At 48.0% G+C, this 21,455-nt stretch overlaps 1 protein-coding gene across 2 annotated transcripts in view; it reads left to right on the top strand.

The window, feature by feature from the left end:
• Positions 1–21,455, top strand: part of CATSPERD (cation channel sperm associated auxiliary subunit delta) — a 99,079-nt gene that overhangs the window by 52,644 nt on the left and 24,980 nt on the right. For both annotated transcript variants that reach the window (XM_058282017.1, XM_071210001.1), the window contains 3 exons: positions 7,708–7,821; positions 10,588–10,677; positions 11,399–11,457. In XM_058282017.1, the coding sequence (XP_058138000.1) occupies positions 7,708–7,821; positions 10,588–10,677; positions 11,399–11,457 (263 nt within the window). The remainder of the gene's footprint in view (positions 1–7,707; positions 7,822–10,587; positions 10,678–11,398; positions 11,458–21,455) is intronic.

Genomic DNA, 21,455 nt, shown 5'->3' with positions numbered 1-21,455 from the left:
TCAGCTGTAATGGTTACAGCTTTGCTCTGACCAGCGCCTTCCCTCATTTCCTAGACGAACTTGCCTCAATAATACATTTTTTAAAGGTTTGTTTTATTTACTTCTCCCCAGCCCCCCATTTTTGCACTTGCTATGTCTGTTCATCTTCCTTGTTCCTTTAGGAGGTGCCAGGAGCCGAACCCAGGATCTTTGATGTGGGAGGGAGGTGCCTAATTGCTTGAGCCGCCTCTACGCCCTGTTTTGTTGTGTCTCTCATTATGTTTTTCCTCCCTGCATCTCTTGTTGCATCGTCTTGTGTGTCAGTTTGCATCAGCTCACTGTCTTCTTTAGGAGGCCCTGGGATCTGAACCAGCGACCTCCCATGTGGTAAGCAGGAGCCCAGGCGCCTGAGCCACATCCGCTGCCCTCAGTAATACATTTTTTAAAAAAATTTATTTATTCATTTCTCTCCCCTTCCCCCCCCACCCCAGTTGTCTGTTCTCTGTGTCTATTCGCTGTGTCTTCTTCTTTGTCCGCTTCTGTTGTTGTCAGCGGCATGGGAATCCGTGTCTCTTTTTGTTGAGACATCTTGTTGTGTCAGCTCTCTGTGTGGGCGGCGCCATTCCTGGGCAGGCTGCACTTTCTTTCACGCTGGGCGGCTCTCCTTACGGGGCGCACTCCTTGCACGTGGGGCTCCCCTACACGGGGAACACCCTGAGCGGCACGGCACTCCTTGCGCACATCAGCACTGCGCATGGGCCAGCTCCACACGGGCCAAGGAGGCCCGGGGTTTGAACCACGGACCTCCCATGTGGTAGGCGGACGCCCTATCCACTGGGCCAAGTCCGCCGCCTATAATACATTTTGTATTTCTTGTGTCTCAAGCTCTTTGGAACAAAAGAAATCAACCAACCTACAAAAATATACCAGCCAACTATTCAGAAGTATGAAAAGTCGGAGATAAAGTTATTGGTGCCACTGCCCTTTTCGTGCCAGCCTGTGGTCCTCTGTGGCTTTCCAGGGTACTTTACCTCCAAGGCTCTCTGGAAAGGGAGATTTGATCGGGCTCAAGGAGTGGAGGCTCAGCTCTGGCCTCAGCAAATGGCCTGATTAGAAAGGGGGAAATTTTTTAGAGATATTTATGCATCAATTTGGACTCATTGTTCTGCAAAGCAGTTGGAAATCCAAATCAAATGGGCTTACACCAAAAAGGGAATTGTTGACCCATAGATCCAACGAGGCCAGAGAGGACTTGCTTGATCTAGCAAACTCAACTCATGCCACCAGGGACCCAGTTTCTCTCCATCTCCTCGTTCTACATTTCATGGTGTTTGTGCTCTATCTGAAAGCCCCTTCCACTCACCCCGGGGCAACTCCAGGCCCTCATAAAATGGTAGCAGGCTCGCCGCCTGTGTTTTAGATCTCACATCTTCACACCACCATGTCTTTGAGAAGAGAATCTATGCGAGGCCCTGCCGATGCCAAGAAGAATTCCATCCAGCACCTGTCTGTCACGGCTCATTGACTCTGTGTGGGTAGCTCACCCCTTCCTGTAGCTTCACCACCAGGGCTGGGGGTGAGCAGGTCAGAACCTGCTGCTCAAGATAGACACAGGGTCAGGCCCACCAGGTCACATGCCTGAGGATCGCAAGGGGCGGTTTCCCAAAGGAGACTTGAGGTTCCTTCAGGAGGCAGGACTTGCTCGGCAGACATAGCAAAACATCTTCCCCAACCCACGTCTCCCAGCCCCTAGCCATCCACACAGCCAGAAGAGCAGAAAAGGCCATTTTTGAGTCTGTCTTGTCCAGCAGCTTCATCCCAGCCTTTACTGCTCCAAAATTTGCCAATTCCAAGTTAAGTTCAGCATTGTGCTCAGAAGAGCCCAGGCTACCTCAGTGTCAGGTATCTGCAGGGCCACTTCCCATCTGAGGGTCATGGAAAAATAAAAGAAAGGTTTTAGAGAGTCCACTTGCCAGTGGTCTTTGGATCAGTGAAATGAGATGGTGGTGGGATCAGTGGTAGGTGGCTTTCTTATTTTCTTCACTTGATACAATAAAACGTCAACCTCCAGCCCTGAAATCACATGTGGGGACATGGCTGGCCAAATGCAAGAGTTGGGAAACAGAAGGAAGAAAAGGGCAATAGGAAGGTCTTTATGGAAATGTCCTGAACTCTTTGGAAGAAGATGGCTGTCATAGGCCGAATTATACCCTAATCCGTGTCCACGTGGGTGTGAAACCCACTGCAAATAAAGACCTTTGGAAGACAGTATTTTTCGTTACAGTCAGCTTGGGTCTCAGTCCATCTATTGGAGTTCTTGTAACAAGAACCCGGAAGCCACGAGCAGGAAAGGAGAGAGCATGGCCGTGTGGCAGGAGGCAGCGGGGCAAGCCAAGGAACCCCAAGGACTGCGGTTTTAGGGGTTTTAGGGACTTCTAGTCCTAAAACAAAGAGCCAACACATTCTTGCTGTTAAGCTGAAAACAGTTCGTGGTATTTGTGATAGCAGCTCTGTCAACCTAATGAAAATGATGTCGCATCTACACAGCACAACAAAAACCCATGGACAAAATGAAGCAGATGTAGCTCCATCTGAGTGCCTGCTTCCCATGTATGAGATTCCAGGTTCAATCCTGGTACTGCCTTAAAAAAAAAGAAGAAGATAAAACCCATGGACAAAAGCTAGAACAAACTGAGCAACAAAAATAAATAACGGGGACAGATGTGGCTCAAGCAGTTGGGTGCCTGCCTCCCACATGGGAGGTCTTGGCTTCAGTTTCTGGTGCCTGCTAAAGACAAGCAGATGCAATGAGCAGATGCAACAAGCAAGCACAACAAACGGAGAAGATGTGACTCAAGTGGTTGGGCACCTACCTCCCACACGGGAGGTCCCAGATTTGGTTCCTGGTGCCTCCTAAAGAAGATGAGCAGACACAATGAGCTGATGCAATAAGCAGACAGCGAGCTGAAACAATGAGCAGACAGACAAGGGATCCATCTTGGGGGGGGATAAGTTTTTAAAAATAATTAATTAAAAATAAAATAAATAACATAGTATTGGATAATAACCCAAAGTATAAAATAAACATACATGAGTCCATCCTGATATAAATAAATGGTGGAATAAATAAAAGAATGGGGGAGAAGAGGCATATATAGCTCCCTTACAGAAGAATTCCAAATTACACAAGTACATACTCCCCTCTCTAAGAGGTGGAAATCATTCCCTCCTGCTTGAGCATAGAATGGATTTGATGACCTGCTTCTAAAGAACAGAGTACAGAAAGGGGGGAAATAGCAGCCTTATAGTGAGGAAATCTGGTAGATCTCGCCCAAATGATCCCCGATCCCAATGAACATTACCAGTGGCGTCACACCGATTGCGTGCTCCCTGGACATGGTGCGGTGGAAAGGGCATTTAACCTTTGTGCTCCTCCTCTCCAAAACTCACAGCCCCAGCCTAACCATGAGAAAACATGGGCAAATCCCAGGTGAGAGACGTCCCACAAAATACCTACCAGTACTCTTCAAAATGGTCAAGGTCATGAAAAACAAGGAAAGGCAGAGAAATGGTCACTGATCAGAGGAGGCCACAGACAGATAATGACTGATGTCTCTGTGGTATCCTGGATGGGTTCCTGGGACCGGAAAATGACATTAGGACAGCTGGTGAGATCCAGAAAAAGCCTGTAGTTGGATAAATATTAATCAATTAACACATGTTAATCCCCCCCCTTTTTTTTTTTTACAAATGTATCATGGTTAAGGTGTGAACATAAAGGGAATCTGAGTAAAAGATATATGCCACTCTCAGTATTATCTCTGCAATTTTCTCTAAGCCTGAAATGACTTCAAAATTAAAAATTTGTAAGGCAGGGGAAAAAAAAGAAATGGAGAGATTAAAAGGATTTAAGAGATGGTAAATAATGAAGAAGGGGAAAGAAGATCCAACATACATAGAGGAGTTCCCGAAGAAGAAAAATCAAAACAAGGGAACATAGAACATGCACTAAAATTAAAAAGCTACAATTCAAGTAAAGTTCCCTGAAATAAAAGACTAGAACATACTGAAAGAGCACACAGTATGCCTGAGACTATCAACCCAGAGCGATTGGTACTAAGACATATTTTAGTCACGGAGCTAGATTTTAAGGATAAAGGAAACTTCCTTTGGGCATCTAGGCAAAAAAAGCCTGTGATTTATACAAGAAATAAAAAGAGGTTTTCATCAGACTTTTGGACAGCAGTTCTTTATCCCAGAAGAAAATGGAGTCAAGTATTTAAGATACTCAGAGAAAGAAAACGTGAGCCAAGGATTTTATCTCCAACACACTGGCCTTTAAGCATGAAGTGCCAGATAGATTGTTACCAACACGCAAGAACTCATGGAATGGTCTCATGAGCTCCTTCTAAGGAATCTATTAAACAATGATCTTCAGACAATCAAAATGACTAAAGAGATAGATGTAAGAACTGATGGTCAGTGTTTTGTGTCTTTGTATATCTATATATTTACCTGTAGAACTATCAGTAAATGAGGATTCAAATGTCTCTATGATCTGAGAGTGTAGATTTAGCTTAAGTCTTAAAAACTGAGGGAAGACAGGTGATCACATATGCAAAAACAATTTTTAAAAATTTTGTGCCTTACTATTTCACTGAACAAATGTTTTCAAGCTTCTTCCATGTTGTAGCAGGTCTCATGACTCCCTCCCTCACTTCCTTCCTCCCTCCTTCCGTTCTTTTTTCTTAAATCAGTTTTGTCCACACACCATACAATCCATCTCCATTCCTTCTGATGATCAAATAATATTCCATTGTGTGGCTGGACCACAGTCGTTTATTCATTCATCTATTCATGGACACTTCAGTGGTTTCCACCTTTAGCTATTGTGAATAATGCTGCCATAAACATGGGTATACAAGTATCTGTCTAAGACCCAGTTTTCACTTTCTTTGGGTAAATAGCTAGAAGTGAAATTGCCAGGTCATATGGTAATTCTGCACTTAACTTTATGAGGAACTGTCATATTGCTTTCCACAGTGGCTGCCCCATTTTACATTCCTGTCAACAGTGCACTAGGGTTCCAATTTCTCTGCATCCTCTCCAATACTCTTTTTTTTTTTTTTAAGAATAGCCATCTTGTGAGTGTGAACTGACGTCTCATTGTGGTTTTGATTTTCATTTCCTTAACGGCTATTAATGTTGAGCATTTTTTCTTATGCCTATTGGCCTTTCGTTTATCTTCTTTGGAGAAATGTCTGTTCAAGTTCTTTGCCCACTTTTTAATTGGGAAAACAATTTTTATAAACTGTTTTCAGCATTCATAATCAGTGAAGGTCATTTTAGTAGCCTTATTCTGAGACTAGTATGCGTCTCAAGTGACATAAAGCAAATGAGTAATTTTGGGACAGTCCAACTCTGTCATCTGCTGTGTCTTTGAGAACCAGGCTTCCTGGCAAGGAAGACAGGAGATGCAGATGTAGTATAAGGAAGGTTAAATAAAAACCCTGTGGCTTTTATGAGCCACAAATGCATGAGGCATTTTATCTCTAAATATACCTGTGTGTCTGTGTGTGGAAAGACCTAGAAACAATGACCAATCCAGGAGCAATCAGCATCCTGAGCGCCATCACTGTCCTTTAATATAATTTCCCATTAAGGAAAACCAGGGCCTTTTGGAGAAGTGGCTGATTCCTGGTCTGCAGTGGAAAAACGTACAACATCAGCCAGACCGTCTTGACATATCACAGGCAGGGACGCTTTCAAAGGCTACAGGGTCATGTAGAAAAGACTTTGGGTTCAACCTGAAGAGACCCACTGGCCATAGGTCAGCAATTCGAGCTTCAGTGAGGATAAGAATGCCAGCGGATTGTAATCTGTGAGGTCATGATGATACATTTTGAAATTTTTATTATAGTAGCGTATATATATTATATATTGAGATTCTACATATGGCATATATATATAACATAAAATTTACCATTGTGATCATTTTAAGTGTACATTTCAGTGACGTTACTTACATTCACAATGTGCAACCATTACCACCATCCATTACCAAAACTTTTTCATCTCCCCAAACAGAAACTCTGCACCCATTTAAGGAATAATTCCCCCACTCTGCCTCATTCCATCCCCTGGTATCCTCTAATCTACTTCCTGTCTTTATGAATTTGCTTATTCTAGATATTTCATATAAATGGAATCATATTTGTTTTTTGTGTCTGGCTTCTTTCACTTAGCATAATATTTTCAAGGTTTATCTCTGTCATCATTACTTCATTCCTTTTTTTTTTTTTTAGGAGGTACCTGGAATTGAACCCATGACTTCATACATAGGAAGCAGGTGCTCAACCACTGAGCTACACCCACTCTCCCTCATTCCTTTTTTACAGCTGAATACTCTTCCATTACATGGAAATACCACATTTTGTTTATCCATCTGTTGATGGACCCTTGAATCATAATGATATATACATATATATACTTTTTTATTCTTTTAGGAGTTACTGGGGATTGAACCCGGGACCTCGTACATAAGAGGAAGGCAGTCAACCACTGAGTTAACGTCCACTCAGCATAATGACATTAAAACAAACACACAACTAATTTCTCACCTTCCTAGGATGACAGGAAATCAACTCGTTGTCTTGAAAACTGGGTAAATAAAAGGAAAGAATCAGTCATTTATCCTCAACTGTGCTGGGTCCCCAAATAGTAGCTGAGGGAAAGTATCTTCTTAAACAACTATTCCTGCTAATCCATGAAAAAAAAAATGGTAGAGTATCACCACCTGGCAACCTCCAGTGGATTAATGAATGTAAACTTTGAGCATCTGTGGCTGAGAGTATGAAAAAAAGGACAACCAGACATGACGTGCCCTGGATGAAAGATCACAGTATCCTTTGTGTCAAAGTCGAGTCCAGTGGAGCCTCTGTTCCCAGCTTGGTGGAAATACTGAGGACAGAGGAACCCATTGAACTGTGCCAGGAAAACACAGACGATCCTACAGCTCAAACAGCCTGGATTGCTCAAAGGAAAGAAAGCGAAGGAAGTGTGCACCTCCCAATAGACGTAAAAGGCATAATTTCTGAAAATAAGTCAACTGTAAGTTATATCGTCTCTCAATGGGCCAGTAATGGTAAAAAGAAATGCAATTTTCAGGACTTGGAGTTGTCCTGAATGATATTACAGGAACAAATGCAGGACATTATACATCCTGCCATAACCCACTGAATGGACTGGGAGAGAGGGTAACTACAATATGAACTATAACCCATGCCATGTAGCAGTGCTCCAAAATGTACTCATCAAAGGCAATGAATGTACCACACTGATGAAAGAAGTTGTTGATGTGGGAGGAGTGCGGGGTGTGGGAGTGGGGCATATGGGAATCTTCTATAATTTTTAATGTAACATTTTGTGTGATCTATGCATCTTTTAAAAATACATTAAAAATATATTAAAAAAAAAAAAGAAAATATCCCAAAGCAAAAAAAGAAAGAAAGAAATGCAAGGGAACAATTACTGTAAAACTGGGGTGCTCCTGGAGGGAGGGAGGGGGTGCAGAATTTTGTGAAAGGGGAAGTCCAGAAATTTCCATGTCTGCAAGACTAGAGGATCCCATTGCCAGAGACCACCTCTCACCTACTTGCTCTTTCTTTTGGGACACAGGAGTTGATCTAATTTTTTTCTTTTTTTTTTTCTTTTTTCATTTCTAACTAGGTAGAACTCCTAGAAGGAGAATTCGAGGACAAAATGTATACCATTGATATGAACAGTAAATTGGAGCTGTCGGCTCTTATGATCCCCCGACCAGGCACATCACCGATTCCCATCGTGAGTACATCTGGTCTTTTGGACAAGGGTTTCTGATATCTGGCATTTCGCAACCCCCTTGGCTCCTTCCAATGCTCTGGAAATTCCTCAAACTCATCCCAAGGGGAAACACTCAACATGCCCCATAGATCCTGTTCTCTCTGTGTGCCTCTCCCCAGCTGGCCTCTTAGTGTCTGGGCTGGGACGAAGGTCTGGTTGTCTGTCTGTTTGCCTGCCCACCCATCTCTCATCCTTTTTTTTAAAATTATGGAACCATCTATATATAACATCAAATTTGTCGCTGTCATCTTTTTCTTTTTCTTTAGGAAGCACTAGGGATTGAACCCAGGACCTCGTTCATGCGAAGCAGATACTCAACCACTGAGCTACACCTGCTCCCCTGTAATCATTTTCTTTTAGTTTTATTTATTTTTATTTCTCCCCCTCCCCTCATTTGTGCTCACTGCCTCCTCTCTGTGTCCATTCATTGTGTGCTCATCTTTTTATTAATAGGGAGCACCAGAAACCGAACCCGGGACCTCCCGTGTGCGAGGGAGGCGCCCAATGATTTGAGCCACCTCCACTCCCTGCTTATTGTGTATCTCGTTGTGTTTCCTCATTGTGTCTCTTTGTTACATCATCTTGTTGTGTCACCTCATTGCATCACCTCATTGCATCAGCTTTCTCTGCCAGCCCATTGCATCAGCTCACTCTCTTGCTCATCTTCTTTAGGAGGCACTGGGAACTGAACCCAGTACTTCCCATGTGGTAGGCAGGCGCCCAATTACTTGAGCCAGAGCCGCTTCCCTGTAATCATTTTTAAGTGAGCAATTCAGTGGCATTAATTATGTTCATGATGCTGTGCCACATCACCACTATCTATTCCCAAAACTTTTCCATCACCCCAAACAAAAACTCTGCCCCTATTAAGCAATAACTCCCCATTTCCCCCTCTGCGGGCCACTGGTAATTCCTCTCATCTACTTTCTGTCATTGTGATTTTGCCTATTATAGATCTCTCATATAAGTGGACTCATACAATAGCTGTCCTTCTGTGTCTGGCTTATTTCAAGATTCTCGCACGTTGTAGCTTGTCTCAGCACCTCACTTCTTTTTACAGCCAAATAAAATCCCAAGGCCTGGATGGCCCGTGTGTGGTTGCTCCATTCATCTGTCGATGGGCGCTTGGCTCGTTTCTGCCTTCTGGCGATCGTGACTCCTGCCGCCAGGAACAGCGGTGCCGTGCCTGCCCGAGTCCCTGGTCTCAGTGCTTCTGTGTCTACACCTGGGAGTGGGACTCCTGGGTCGTGTAACTGTGTTCAGCCTTCTAAGTTGCCGCCAAGCCTGGCAGTCTTTGGTGCTGCCTGGTCTCCAGCCTTCTCCTGAGCTGCCCCGAATCCTTCGCGTACATTCTTTTTCTTCTTAGCACAGCCCAAGCAGGCTTACCCAGGTCAGCTGACAGGGAGGTGAGGATGGTCAAGCACCACCCCAGGGAAACGAGAGTCCACAGCTGCAGGCAGGAGAATCCCATCCAACAGCCATGTGGGGTCTAAGCCCCCTCTCGAGTTAGAGGTGGAGTGGACATCACCATCCCAGGGTCCACAGGATGAAGGAATAGAGTATGGATTAGAGTGGGCTTCCTGGTGTCCTACTATAGAGCTATTATGACTCTAGCAATGGAAGAAATTGTAGCATTGATGTGGAGACAGTGGCCACTGGAGGTGCTGAAGGCAGGGAGAGGGAAGAAGAGGTGTGATGTGGGGGCATTTGTGGGACTTGGAGTTGTCCTCAATGATATTGCAGGGACAGATGCTGGACATTATATATCCTGCCATAACCCACTGGCTAGACTGGGGGGAGAGTGTGAACTACAATGTAAACTATAATCCATGCGGTGCAGCAGTGCTCCGAAACGCATTCACCAAATGCAATGAATGTGCCACAATGATGAAAGAGGTTGTGGATGTGGGAAGTGGGAGGGGTGGGGTGTGGAGTATGTGGGAACCTCATGTATTTTTTTTATTACCCTCCCTTTGCAGCTTGCTTGTGTCTGCTCTCTGTGTCCATTCTCTGTGCGCTCTTCTGTGGTTTTTTTTGCTTGTCTCCCTTTTCTGTTTTGTTGCCTCACCTTGCTGAGTGGCTCTCCGAGGCACTTGCGGGCCGTCAGCGCTTCACAGTGTGCGGGCTACCTGCCTTCACAAGGAGGCTCCCGTGTGGTAGGCAGGAGCCCAACTGATGGAGCCACAGCCACTTTCCCCTCTTTTTTATATATGTATATATATATATTTTTTAAAGATTTATTTATTTATTTCTCTCCCCTTCCCCCCTACCCGCCCACCCCAGTTGCCTTTCTCTGTGTCTGTTTGCTGCGTCTTCTTTGTCTGCTTCTGTTGTTGTCAGCGGCACGGGAATCTGTGTTTCTTTTTGTTGCATCATCTTGCTGCGTCAGCTCTCCGTGTGTGCGGCGCCATTCCTGGGCGGGCTGCGCTTTCTCTCGCGCTGGGCGGCTCTCCTTACGGGGCGCACCCCCTGCGCTTGGGGCTCCCCTACGCGGGGACACCCCTGCGTGGCAGGGCACTCCTTGCGCGCATCAGCACTGCGCATGGCCAGCTCCACACGGGCCCAGACGTGGGGCGCCGTCTCCCCTCTGCCCCGCCCTGCACGCCGGCCCCTGGGCCTGTCGCCGTGGGAGCTCGGCCCCCCTTCCCCGCCGGCCCGCTGGCCAGCCGAGCCCCTCCTGACCCCCGCCTCTCACCTGGCCCCTCCTGACCCCCGCCTCTCCCCCAGGTGACGGTGAGCAACCCCCACTCCCTGGGGCTGCAGGTGGTCACCTACGAGGACGGCTACACCTACGACGGCAACACCAAGCACCGGCTGGTGAGCCCGCCCCCGCCTACTTCAGGACGCGGCACCGCGCAGGCGCCCCTGTCACCCGCCCAGCCAGGGCCCGCCCCTTGCCTGCGCCCCCCTCCCCACGCCCGCACACACACCCAGCCCCTGAGGGCTTCCGGGTGGGCGCAGCCGCCTGCTCCACCCACCCCACCCAGCCCGTCCAGCCCGCGGAAAAGCGGGACCCAGAGGAGGGAGGCGTGAAGGGGCCTCGAGCCGGCGACAGGGCAGGGCGCCCAGCCAGCGCGGGAGAGTGCCGAGGTCTGAACCAGCTGGGGAAACTGAGGCATCAGGACCGAGGCTGGGCTGTGGGAACCCCCGGGGGGCTGGGCCAGAGATGGGCCCGAGGGATTTCGCAGGCCTGAGCGGACCACGCCGGCCTCGCTGTGGACGTTGACCTTGATCCCAGAAGCCCTGGTGGGCACTGGGCGGTTCACGCCGCAGGGGGACGTGGCGAGCCTCGCGTGGGCCTCGGGCTCACACCCTTCAAGAGGGAAGCCCCAAGCGGCCCCCGATCACGGGGGTCCCCGAGCAAACGCAGCAAGGAAGTGAAACGCCGAGCGTGGAGCCCCCTTTCCACGAGCTTCTAGAGTCCCATCAGCAGGGTGGGGCGGGGGCGCGGGACAGAAGCAGGGGCGGGCTGGGCGGTTTCCGTGGTCCCCCCACACCTGCACGACGCTGCAGCCGCGTCTTCTCTCGGGCCCCGCAGAACATTTCCCTGAAGCAGCAGCAGCACTGGGGCAGGGCGGACCCCAACTTCACATCCAGGTATGTCCTCACCTTGGCCGTGACGGGCGGCCGCGAAAAGCCCCCGGGGCGCCGCGCTTTGCTATCCGAAAAGGTCCCCTTGGCAGGAGCGGTTGAGCCGCTTCCTAACAAATCACGTCTTCAAACACCCAGTTTCCAAGTAAGGTCACTGTAGCAGTTTGATATTAGGTATGAATTCAGAAAGAAGGTAATTGATTGTTGTAAACGGGTCTGTTCCCCTGGGCGAGAGCCCCTTTGATTGTATTAGATTCAGCTGAGAGGCCTTTGATTACATTATGTGAAGACTCGGGCTTTGATTCGGCCACATCAGCAGGACGTTGGGTCCCTGCCCCTTGGTGGGCGGACACTCACAGGAAACACAGGGCAGAGGACCGAGCTGGGTGTTGACACCGGAGCCCTGGGGAGAGAGCCGAGCCGGTCACCTGATGGTCTATAGCTGGCCTTGTGCAGAGAGCAGAGCAGCTGAGCCTGGAACGAGACGAGCCCTGAGCCCCGGGGGAGAGGCGAGCCTTATGCCAGCCTGTGCTGATACAGGGAGAAGCTGGGACCACGGAGCCTTAAGAGGAAGAGGGGGAGGTGGACGTGGCTCAAGGGATAGGGCCTCCGCCTACCATACGGGAGGACCTGGTTCAATCCCTGGGGGCTCCTGGTGAAAAAGAAGAAGACAAAGCGTGCCCGCACGGCGAGCCAGTGCCCGTGCAAGTGAGTCTCGCAGCAAGATGATGACGCAACAAAAGACAGATGAAGGGGAGAGTCAAAGCGAAGTGCAGCAGAAACCAGTAGCTGAGGTGGCGCAATTGACAGGGAGCCTCTCTCCACATCACAGGTCCCCAGGATCAAATCCCGGTGAATCCTAGAGGGGAAGGATGAGAAGAGAAGACCAAAAAAGAGAAAAAGATACAGAAGATCACTCAGCGAATGGAACAGACAGCAAAAAATAGCAGGGTGGGGACAGGGGCAGGGAAAAAAAATAATCTTTTAAAAAAAAGAGGAAGAGGAAGGCTGAACCCTTGCAGACATCACCTGCCATCTTGCTCCAACACGTGGCAAGAGACTTTGGTGAGGGATGTCAGACTTCAAAACTTTAGGGCCTGGGCAGCAGACTTGGCCCAGTGGATAGGGCGTCCACCTACCACATGGGAGGTCCACGGTTCAAACCCCGGGCCTCCTTGACCCGTGTGCAGCTGGCCCATGCGCAGTGCTCATGCGCGCAAGGAGTGCCCTGCCATGCAGGGGTGTCCCCCGCGTAGGGGAGCCCCACGCGCAAGGAGTGCGCCCCATAAGGAGAGCCGCCCAGCGCGAAAGAAAGTGCAGCCTGCCCAGAAATGGCGCCGCACACACGGAGAGCTGACACAGCAAGATGATGCAATGAAAAGAAACACAGATTCCCCTGCCGCTGACAACAACAGAAGTGGACAAAGAAGACGCAGCAAATAGACACAGAGAACAGACAACTGGTGGGGGGGAAGATAAATCAATCGATCGATCGATCAATCAATCAATCAATTAAAAAAAACTTTAGGTCCTTGTGTCTGTAAGTTTCTCCCCCAAATAAATACCCTTCATAAAAGCCAACAGAGTTCTGGTACTTTGAATCAGCGCCCCTTTGGCTGACTAACACAGTCACATTCCCGGGACTGGGGCGGAGAACTTGAACACATCTTTTGAGGGGGGCACAGCGCAGCCCGTCGCAGCAGAGAAATCGACAAGCGCCAAATGCCTCTCCGAGGAAAGGTGCCACGCGGGCACGCACGTCCGCTTCTTGCCTTGGCTTGACCCCGCGGTTGGAGTTTCTCTCCTCCTTGGCATGCCCCTCCATGCCACGGCCCAGGACCCCCATCCTGGAAGAAGGGGGAGGTCTGCCCACGTGGAGCAGGGCTGGCGGTGACGGCAAAGCCCCCCTACCCAACCAGGCTGGGGGATGGGGCCTCCTCCCACACCGCCCCCTCGGCTAGATCACGCAAAGAGGCAGGTACCGGGAGCATGGGCAGAGGCTCTCTGTATCAGTCAGCCAAAGGGGTGCGATGCAAAATACCAGAAATCCATTGGCTTTTAAGAAGGGTCTTTATTTGGGGCAGAAGCTTGCAGTCACCAGGCCATAAAGCACAAGTTACTTCCCTCACCAAAGTCTATTTGGAGCAAGAGGGCTGCTGACGTCTGCGAGGGTTCAGGCTTCCCGGGCTCCTCTCTTCCCGAGGCTTGTTTCTCTCCAGGCTCAGCTGCTCTGCTTGCTGCACAAGGCCAGCTGTAGGCTGTCAGGCCACTAGCTCTGTCTCTCTCCCCTGGGGCTTGATTCTCTTCGGGCTCAGCCGCTCTGCTCCTCTGTGTGCTTCCTTCCCGGGCTCCAGCTCAAAACTCTAGCCTCCCTTCTCTGTGGTGCAGTTTCTCCGCGAGTCCCCACCCACCAAGGGGGCGGGGATGCAACTTCCTACCGACACAGCCCAATCAAAGCCTTCATCATTATTTAACCGAGTAAAAGTGAAACCTCTAAATCCGATATAATCTAACGTGCCCAGAGGAACAGACCAGTTCACAAACATAATCCAATATCTAGTTTTGGAATTCATCAATAACATCAAACTGCCACACTCTAGGTTTTCAGACAGAGAGGTCACTGGCATGGGAGACCGATGTGGGGAGGCACACAGGGGAGGCAAGGATGTCGTCGTTCCCAGGAGCTGGGCAAGATACTGGTCAAACAACCGTGCAACTAGGTGGAGAGTGGCTGTTAACAAGACACAGAGGGAAGGGAGGCATTCCCAGGAGCTGGAACGGCATGTGCCAATGTCCTGGGGCAGCTGCGGGGGCGGGGAGCAAAGCAAGTAGGAAGGGCTGAAGGGAGCCCCACGTTCCTGCTGTGGAGAGGGGAAGGGGAGGCACAGCACGGGGGCTCCAGAGGGGCCAGGCTATGCAGGTTGTGTTCACACAAGCCACTGAGGTATTTGGGGCAACGGGGTGACTTGCATTTCAGAAAGCTGCCCCTGGCCGGCCCCTGGGTGGAGAGTGGCTCGGAGGGGAACTCAGTGGATGTAGCAAATGGGCTCAGAGGTCAGGGCAGGGCTCTAGGGAGAGGCGACGGAAACCTGGGCTGCGAGGAGGCTGCGGGGAGGGAGGGACGCGGTGGGCAAGATGGGGTGGGCTGTGGGGTGGGGGTGCAGTGGAGATGGGCTGGGAGCTGGGAGCTGCAAAGAGGCCTTTCTGTCCTCTGCCTTGCCTAGACGGAAGGGAGGGCTGCTAGCAACAAGGCGGGACACTGCGTCTGGCTGGCGGGGAGCCGGGGTTTGGTGCTTTGCATAATTTGGGGCGTCTGGCAGTCACTCAAAAGGGGCTGGCAGGGAAGCAGCCGGCGAGCTGCTTGGACTCAGGCCAAGCCGCTCATTCGTGAGGGCCCCAGGAAGACGCGAGGTGGGAGAGAATCTGCAGCCGCGACGTCTAATACCCACAGCAGTCTCCACGTCTGAGACAGGGCTACTGTGAAGAAGGAGGCGCTTTTTACCCTTTTAGTTTTAATTAGTGCATTAATATGTAATAAAGGGAAGCAGATTTGGCTCAACAGATAGAGCGTCTGCCTACCACAGGGGAGGTCCAGGGTTCAAACCCCAGGCCTCCTTGACCCGTGTGGAGCTGGCCCATGCGCAGTGCTGATGTGCGCACAGGGAGTGCCCTGCCACGCAGGGGAGTCCCCCGTGTAGGGGAGCCCCACACGCAAGGGAGTGCGCCCCGTAAGGAGAGCTGCACCACATGAAAAAAGTGCAGCCCGCCCAGGAGTGGTGCCACACACATGGAGAGCTGACACAGCAAGGTGACACAACAAAAAGAGACACAGATTCCCAGTGCCACTGGCAGAAGAACACACAGCAAATGGACACAGAGGGCACGCGGGGGGGGGGGGGTGGCGGGGAATAAATTTTTTAAAAAAATCTTTGAAAAAAGAATATGTAATAAAAATGAATACATGGGAAACGGACTTGGCCCAGTGGTTAGGGCGTCCGTCTACCACATGGGAGGTCCGCAGTTCAAACCCTGGGCCTCCCTGACCCGTGTGGAGCTGGCCATGCGCAGTGCTGATGCGCGCAAGGAGTGCCGTGCCACGCAGGGGTGTCCCCCGCGTAGGGGAGCCCCACGTGCAAGGAGTGCGCCCCGTAAGGAGAGCCAACCAGCGGGAAAGAAAGTGCAGCCTGCCCAGGAATGGCGCCGCACACACTTCCCATGCCGCTGATGACAACAGAAGCGGACAAAGAAACAAGACACAGCAAATAGACACAGAAAACAGACAACCGGGGGAGGGGGGGGATTAAATAAATAAATAAATCTTTAAAAAAAAAAAAAAAGAATACATTTCCATTGCAAAACTGACCCTTGGATCAATGATTGTAAACCTTCTAACACACGCAATCTGGGTACGTGAACTGCTTTTTCAAGGGTAGGTTTTATGAACTCCAAACACGGATCCAGTATCTCCAGCAAAAATTTAGCATCCGAAATAAGATGCGTTGTAATCATAAAAGACACACCAGGTTGGGAAGCGGATGTGGCTCAAGTGATAGAGCTTCTGCCCACCATATGGGAGGACCTGGGTTCCATCCCTGGGGTCTCCTGGTGAAAAAGAAGAGAAGGCATGCCCGCGTGGCGAGCCAGTGCCCACGCAAGTGAGTCACACAGCAAGAGGATGACGCATCAAAGAGAGACAAGGGGAGAGTCAAGGTGAAGCGCAGCAGAAACTTAAGAACTGAGGTGGTGCAATTGGCAGGGAGCCTCTCTCCCCATCATAGGTCTCCAGGATCGAATCCTGGTGAATCCTAGAGGAGAGAAAATGAGAAAAGAAGATAACACAGACAGCAAGAACAGCAGGGCGGGAGATAGGAAGGGGGAAAATAAATAAAGTTTAAAAAAAAAAAAAGACACACCAGGTATCGAAGGTGTGGTAAGAAAGAAAAAAAGACATAGGACGTTTCATTAATGTATTTTTTCATGTTGGCTACATGTGGAAATTATAATGTTTTGGCTACTTGGGGTTAAATAAAATACATAGTGAAAATTAAGGTCATGCATTCATTTTTACTTTTTTGATGTGGCTGCTCGGAAATTTAAAATTACTCGTGGCTCGCATGATATCTTTTTTTCCCTTTTTTTTTCTTTTTTAAAAGATACTTTGATTACATAAATGTTTCCGAGAATATAGGGGATCCCCACATTCCCATTTGCCCCACTCCCCACACCTCCCACATTTTCCCACATTAGCAGCATCTCTCCTCGGCGTGGTAGGGCCGTCGCGCTGACGGGCACATTTTGGAGCATTGCCCCCAGCATGGCTCACAGTTTACCCTGCAGTTTACACTCTCTCCCATTCGACTCTGTAGGTTATGGCTGGATGTATAATGGCCTGTGTCTCTCATCGTAATGTCATTCAGGATGCTTCCCAAGCCCCGAAAATGCCCCCATTATACCAGTGTTTCCCTCTCCCTAACCCCAGAACACCCAGGGTCACTGCCTCCACAACAATGGTGTTCCTCCCATTGCCAGAATCATGAGTAGTCTATAGTAGAATATTAGTAAGTTTATTTTAGTCCATAGTTTGTTTCCCAGTCCTGAGGACTCTGGGATGGCGATGCCCACTCCACCGTTAATTGAGGGGGCTTCGGTCCCATGCGTCCGACGGGTGGGACTCTCTTGCTTGCAGTTGCAGGCACTCTCGGTTCCTTGGTATGTTGTTGGTCCATCATTTCCCCCTGTTAGTTGTCCTGGTGAGTCCACTGGAGAGTAGGTGTTGCAACTCCGTTGAGATTCAGGGCTCAGCTGGCACATGGACAGCCCCAAGATTTAAGCCTCTTGGACGTACACCTACCAACTCCAGTACTAATAGAGGTTCAAGTAGAAGGACAGAAGAGCCACGCACAGGGGAAACCACTGCTGAGTCTAACTCTGTCACACCGGGGAGCATAAAGGCCAGATTAGGGATAATATTTCTACTGGACAGCACTGCCCTAAAGTGGAAAGAGGAGAAGGTCTTGAGAAACTCCAAAGTAAAGAACCATTTTAGGAATATGAGTTTTCAAAGGAAGCAGAGAAGCAGGAAGGCCACGGAGCGGGAGGAAGAAGTTTCCAGAAGGAGGGAGAGGTACCCAGATGGCGTGCTTACCGGCCACAGGGTAAGGAGGAGTTGGGTTTTTATCTCTTGGCCAAGCTAGCAAGAGTAAGGAAAGGGAAAAGAGCGAGCACCCATCAAGTTCAATAAATATTAACTATGAAGTAAAATGGAGGGAGCCAATGGTGGCTCAGGGGTTGAGGCCGGCTGCCCACACACCAGGTCCCAGGTTCAATCCCCAGCCCTGGAACCCAGGAAAAAACAAAAAGGGAAAAGCAAAGCCAACATGAGTTATTATGATATATACAGCAAAACAAAACAAAACAAAAACAAAAAAAACCCTAGCTTAGGTTAAAAAATAAAGGAAACATCTAAAACTAACAGACAAAAGTTAAAAATAAAGGGATGGCACAGCTTGAACAGAACACTCTATTCAACAAGCGGTGCTGGGAGAACCGGATATCCATAGCCAAAAGAAAGAAAGAGGACCCCTGTCTCACGCCTTATACAAAAATTAGAATGGAACAAAGACCTAAATATAAAAGCCAGAACCATAAAACTCCTGGAAGAAAATGCAGAAAAACATCTTCAAGACCTGGTGGAAGATGGTGCATTCTTAAACCTTACACTGAAATCACTGGCTATGAAAGAAAATGTGGATAAATGGGACCTCCTCAAACTTAAACACTTTTGTGATTCAAAGGATTTCGTCAAGAAGGTGGAAAAGGCAGCTCACTCAATGGGAGAAAATATTTGGAGACCATAGATCTGATAAAGGTTTGATTTCCATTCTATATAAATAGATCATTCAATTTAGCAATAAAAGAGCAAGCAATCCAATTTTAAAATGGGCAACAGATTTAAATAAACATTTCTCCAAAGAGGAAATACAAATGGCCAACAAGCACATGAAAAAATGTTCCAGGGAAACGGACTTTGGCCCAGTGGTTAAGGCGTCCGTCTACCACATGGGAGGTCCGCGGTTCAAGCCCCGGGCCTCCTTGACCTGTGTGGAGCTGGCCCATGCGCAGTGCTGATGCGCGCAAGGAGTGCCGTGCCACGCAAGGGTGTCCCCCGCGTGGGGGAGCCCCACGCGCAAGGAGTGCACCCATAAGGAGAGCCGCCCAGTGCGAAGGAGGGAGCAGCCTGCCCAGGAATGGCGCCGCCCACACTTCCCGTGCCGCTGACGACAACAGAAGCGGACAAAGAAACAAGACGCAGCAAAAAGACACAGAAAACAGACAACCGGGGGAGGGGAGGGGAATTAAATAAATTTTTAAAAAAAGTTCCATATCACTCACTATTAGGGAAATGCAAATCAAAACAACAATGAGATATCATCTCACATCGACATAGAATGGTCATTTAAAAAAAAAGAACAGGAAACTAAGTGCTGGAGAGAATGTGGAGAAACAGGAGCACTCCGTCACTGTTGGTGGGATTGTAAAATGGTGCAGCCTCTGTGGAAGACAGTTTGGTGGTTCCTCAGGAAGCTAGATATAGAAATGCCATATGATCCAGCGATTCCTCTACTAGGAATATATTCAGAAGAACTAAAAACTATGACATGAACAGACTTCTGCACACAATGATCTTAGCGACATTATTCATAATGTCAAAAGATGGAAACAGCCAAGTGTCCATCAACCAATGCATGGATAAACAAAATGTGGTATATGCATACAATGGAAGAAGAAATGAAATTAGAACACATATGATAACATGAATGAATCTTGAAGACATTATGCTAAGTGAAATAAGCCAAAGCACAAATATTGCATGGTCTCATTAATATGAACTAAATACAAAGAATAAACACATGAGGTTAAAACCTAGAATATAGGTTATTAGGAGACAAAAGGAGTACTGATGCTTACTGTATGTAGAAGTTTTAATAAATTTGACCGTAAATGTGTGGAAATGGATGGAGTTGATGTTGATACGTTATAGTGAGGAGCAGCTGGTTTATAAATAGGATCGTGGCTGAAAAGGGCAGTCTAGGGATGTTAACGTCAATTGAAAGAAAGCTAGAGAATAATCTAGGGACTGAATAACACAGTGAACCCAGACATGGATGAGAATCGTGGTTGATGGTACAGATGCAAGAGTGTCCTTTGTGAGCTCGAGCAGATGTACATCACTATTGCAGAGTGGTGGAATGTGGAGAAGCATGGGAAAAATACAATTGGTGTGACCTATGGACTGTGGCTAACAGCAACACTGTAATACTCTTGCATCAGTGCCAGTGATGTCCTGTGCTGATAATGGGGGAGTATGGAAAAAGCGTGCCAAATGTATGCGATGGACCATGGTTGGTGGCAATAGTCTGTGATCTCATAATCTGTAACAAATGTTCTACCCTGGTGTGGTGCATTGGTGAAGGGGTGTTGTACGGGAATTCTACACATGTGCATGATTGTAAATTCACAACTTCTGTAATAAAAAATATGTTTAAAAAATAATATTAGGGTGGGTTGGGGGAAAAATACACCAAGTGTAACATATGGGTTATGGTGAATAGTAAGATTTTGACAATATTCTTTCATAATTTCATTGGTGGGTTGGTGTTTGGGACCCCTGTATGATGTTATGCACGTTTGCTTTGTAAGTTGGCAGCTTTTACTATACACTTATTGTTTACATATGTTCACGTATGAAAGATATACTTAAATAAAATTTTTTAAAAATAAATAAAAGGATGGCATCTAAAGAGACAATGATAAACACAATACATGATGCTGGATGTGATCTGATAATGGAGAAGAAAAGGCTCAAAAGGGCATTCTGGGGACACATGAAAAAACTGGAATATGGACTGTAAGCTCTATGTCAATATTGAAATTCTTATACTTGATAACCACACTTAAGGCGGCCACGTAAGGGGGTATCCTTGTTCTCAGTAAAGGTACATGGACCTGTGAGGTGTCCAAGGGGCATGATGTCTACAACTTACTCTCAAAGGTTTAGGAAACAGATAAATGGGAAGATGATGTACGGCTAGACAGATGGATGGATGGATGGATAGATGAATATATACATATATATATAATTTGAGAATGATACAGCAAATGTGGCAAAATTTGATGGATCTGGGTACCTGGGGGTGGAGATGGTAGGTATGTTGGATTTCTCTGCATAGGGTTTTGTGTTGTTTTGCAACTGTCTTGTAAGTCTGAAATTATTTCAAAATCAAAAGTTTAAGAAAAATAAAGGGATGTCCAGGCAATCAAGCAAACAACAAACAAAAAATCCAGGAGTGATACTATGATTACAGGATAAAATATAATCTCAAAGCCAAGTATACTCAATGACATTCAGTAAGGCAGAGGGTCTACCCAGCGAATAAAGATTCAGTCCTTGCGGACAAGTCATAAGCCTTCATGCTCCAAGCAACATGGCAAATAGTCAAGGCAAAAACTCATAGAAGGGAGCAGGGGTAGCTCAGTGGCTGAGCCCCTGCTTCCCATTCACGAGGTCCTGGGTTCAATCCCTGGTACCTCCTAAAAAACAAACAAACACACACTCATGGAAACACAAGGAGCCCTGGGTTAAAGTACAGCCGTTGCAAAGACTTTTAGTATGCTACTTTTAGAATCTGACAGATGACGTAAACTCAAAGCAAACCAAACCACAGAGCAGTGCCTCTCGCCTGGGGACAATTGTGCCTTCCCCACTTCTCCCCCAGGGATATTTTACAGTGTCTGGAGACATTTTTCGACTGTTGTGACTAGAGCAGTGCCATTGGCACCTAGTGGGTAGAAACCAGGAATGCTGCAAAACATCCCATAATGCAGGGGAGAGACCCACAACAAGGAATTACCTGGTCCACAATGTCAATAGTGCAGAGGTTGAGAAGCCCTGCTGCGGAGGATCCGTACAATTCAAACGACGAGTGTTTTCATTCATACACAGA

The sequence above is a fragment of the Dasypus novemcinctus genome, chromosome 19, assembly GCF_030445035.2.
Source record: "Dasypus novemcinctus isolate mDasNov1 chromosome 19, mDasNov1.1.hap2, whole genome shotgun sequence".
NCBI classification, from domain to species: Eukaryota; Metazoa; Chordata; class Mammalia; order Cingulata; family Dasypodidae; genus Dasypus; species Dasypus novemcinctus.
Note: the sequence above shows the minus strand (reverse complement) of the source record. Positions and strands in the feature narration are given on the sequence as shown.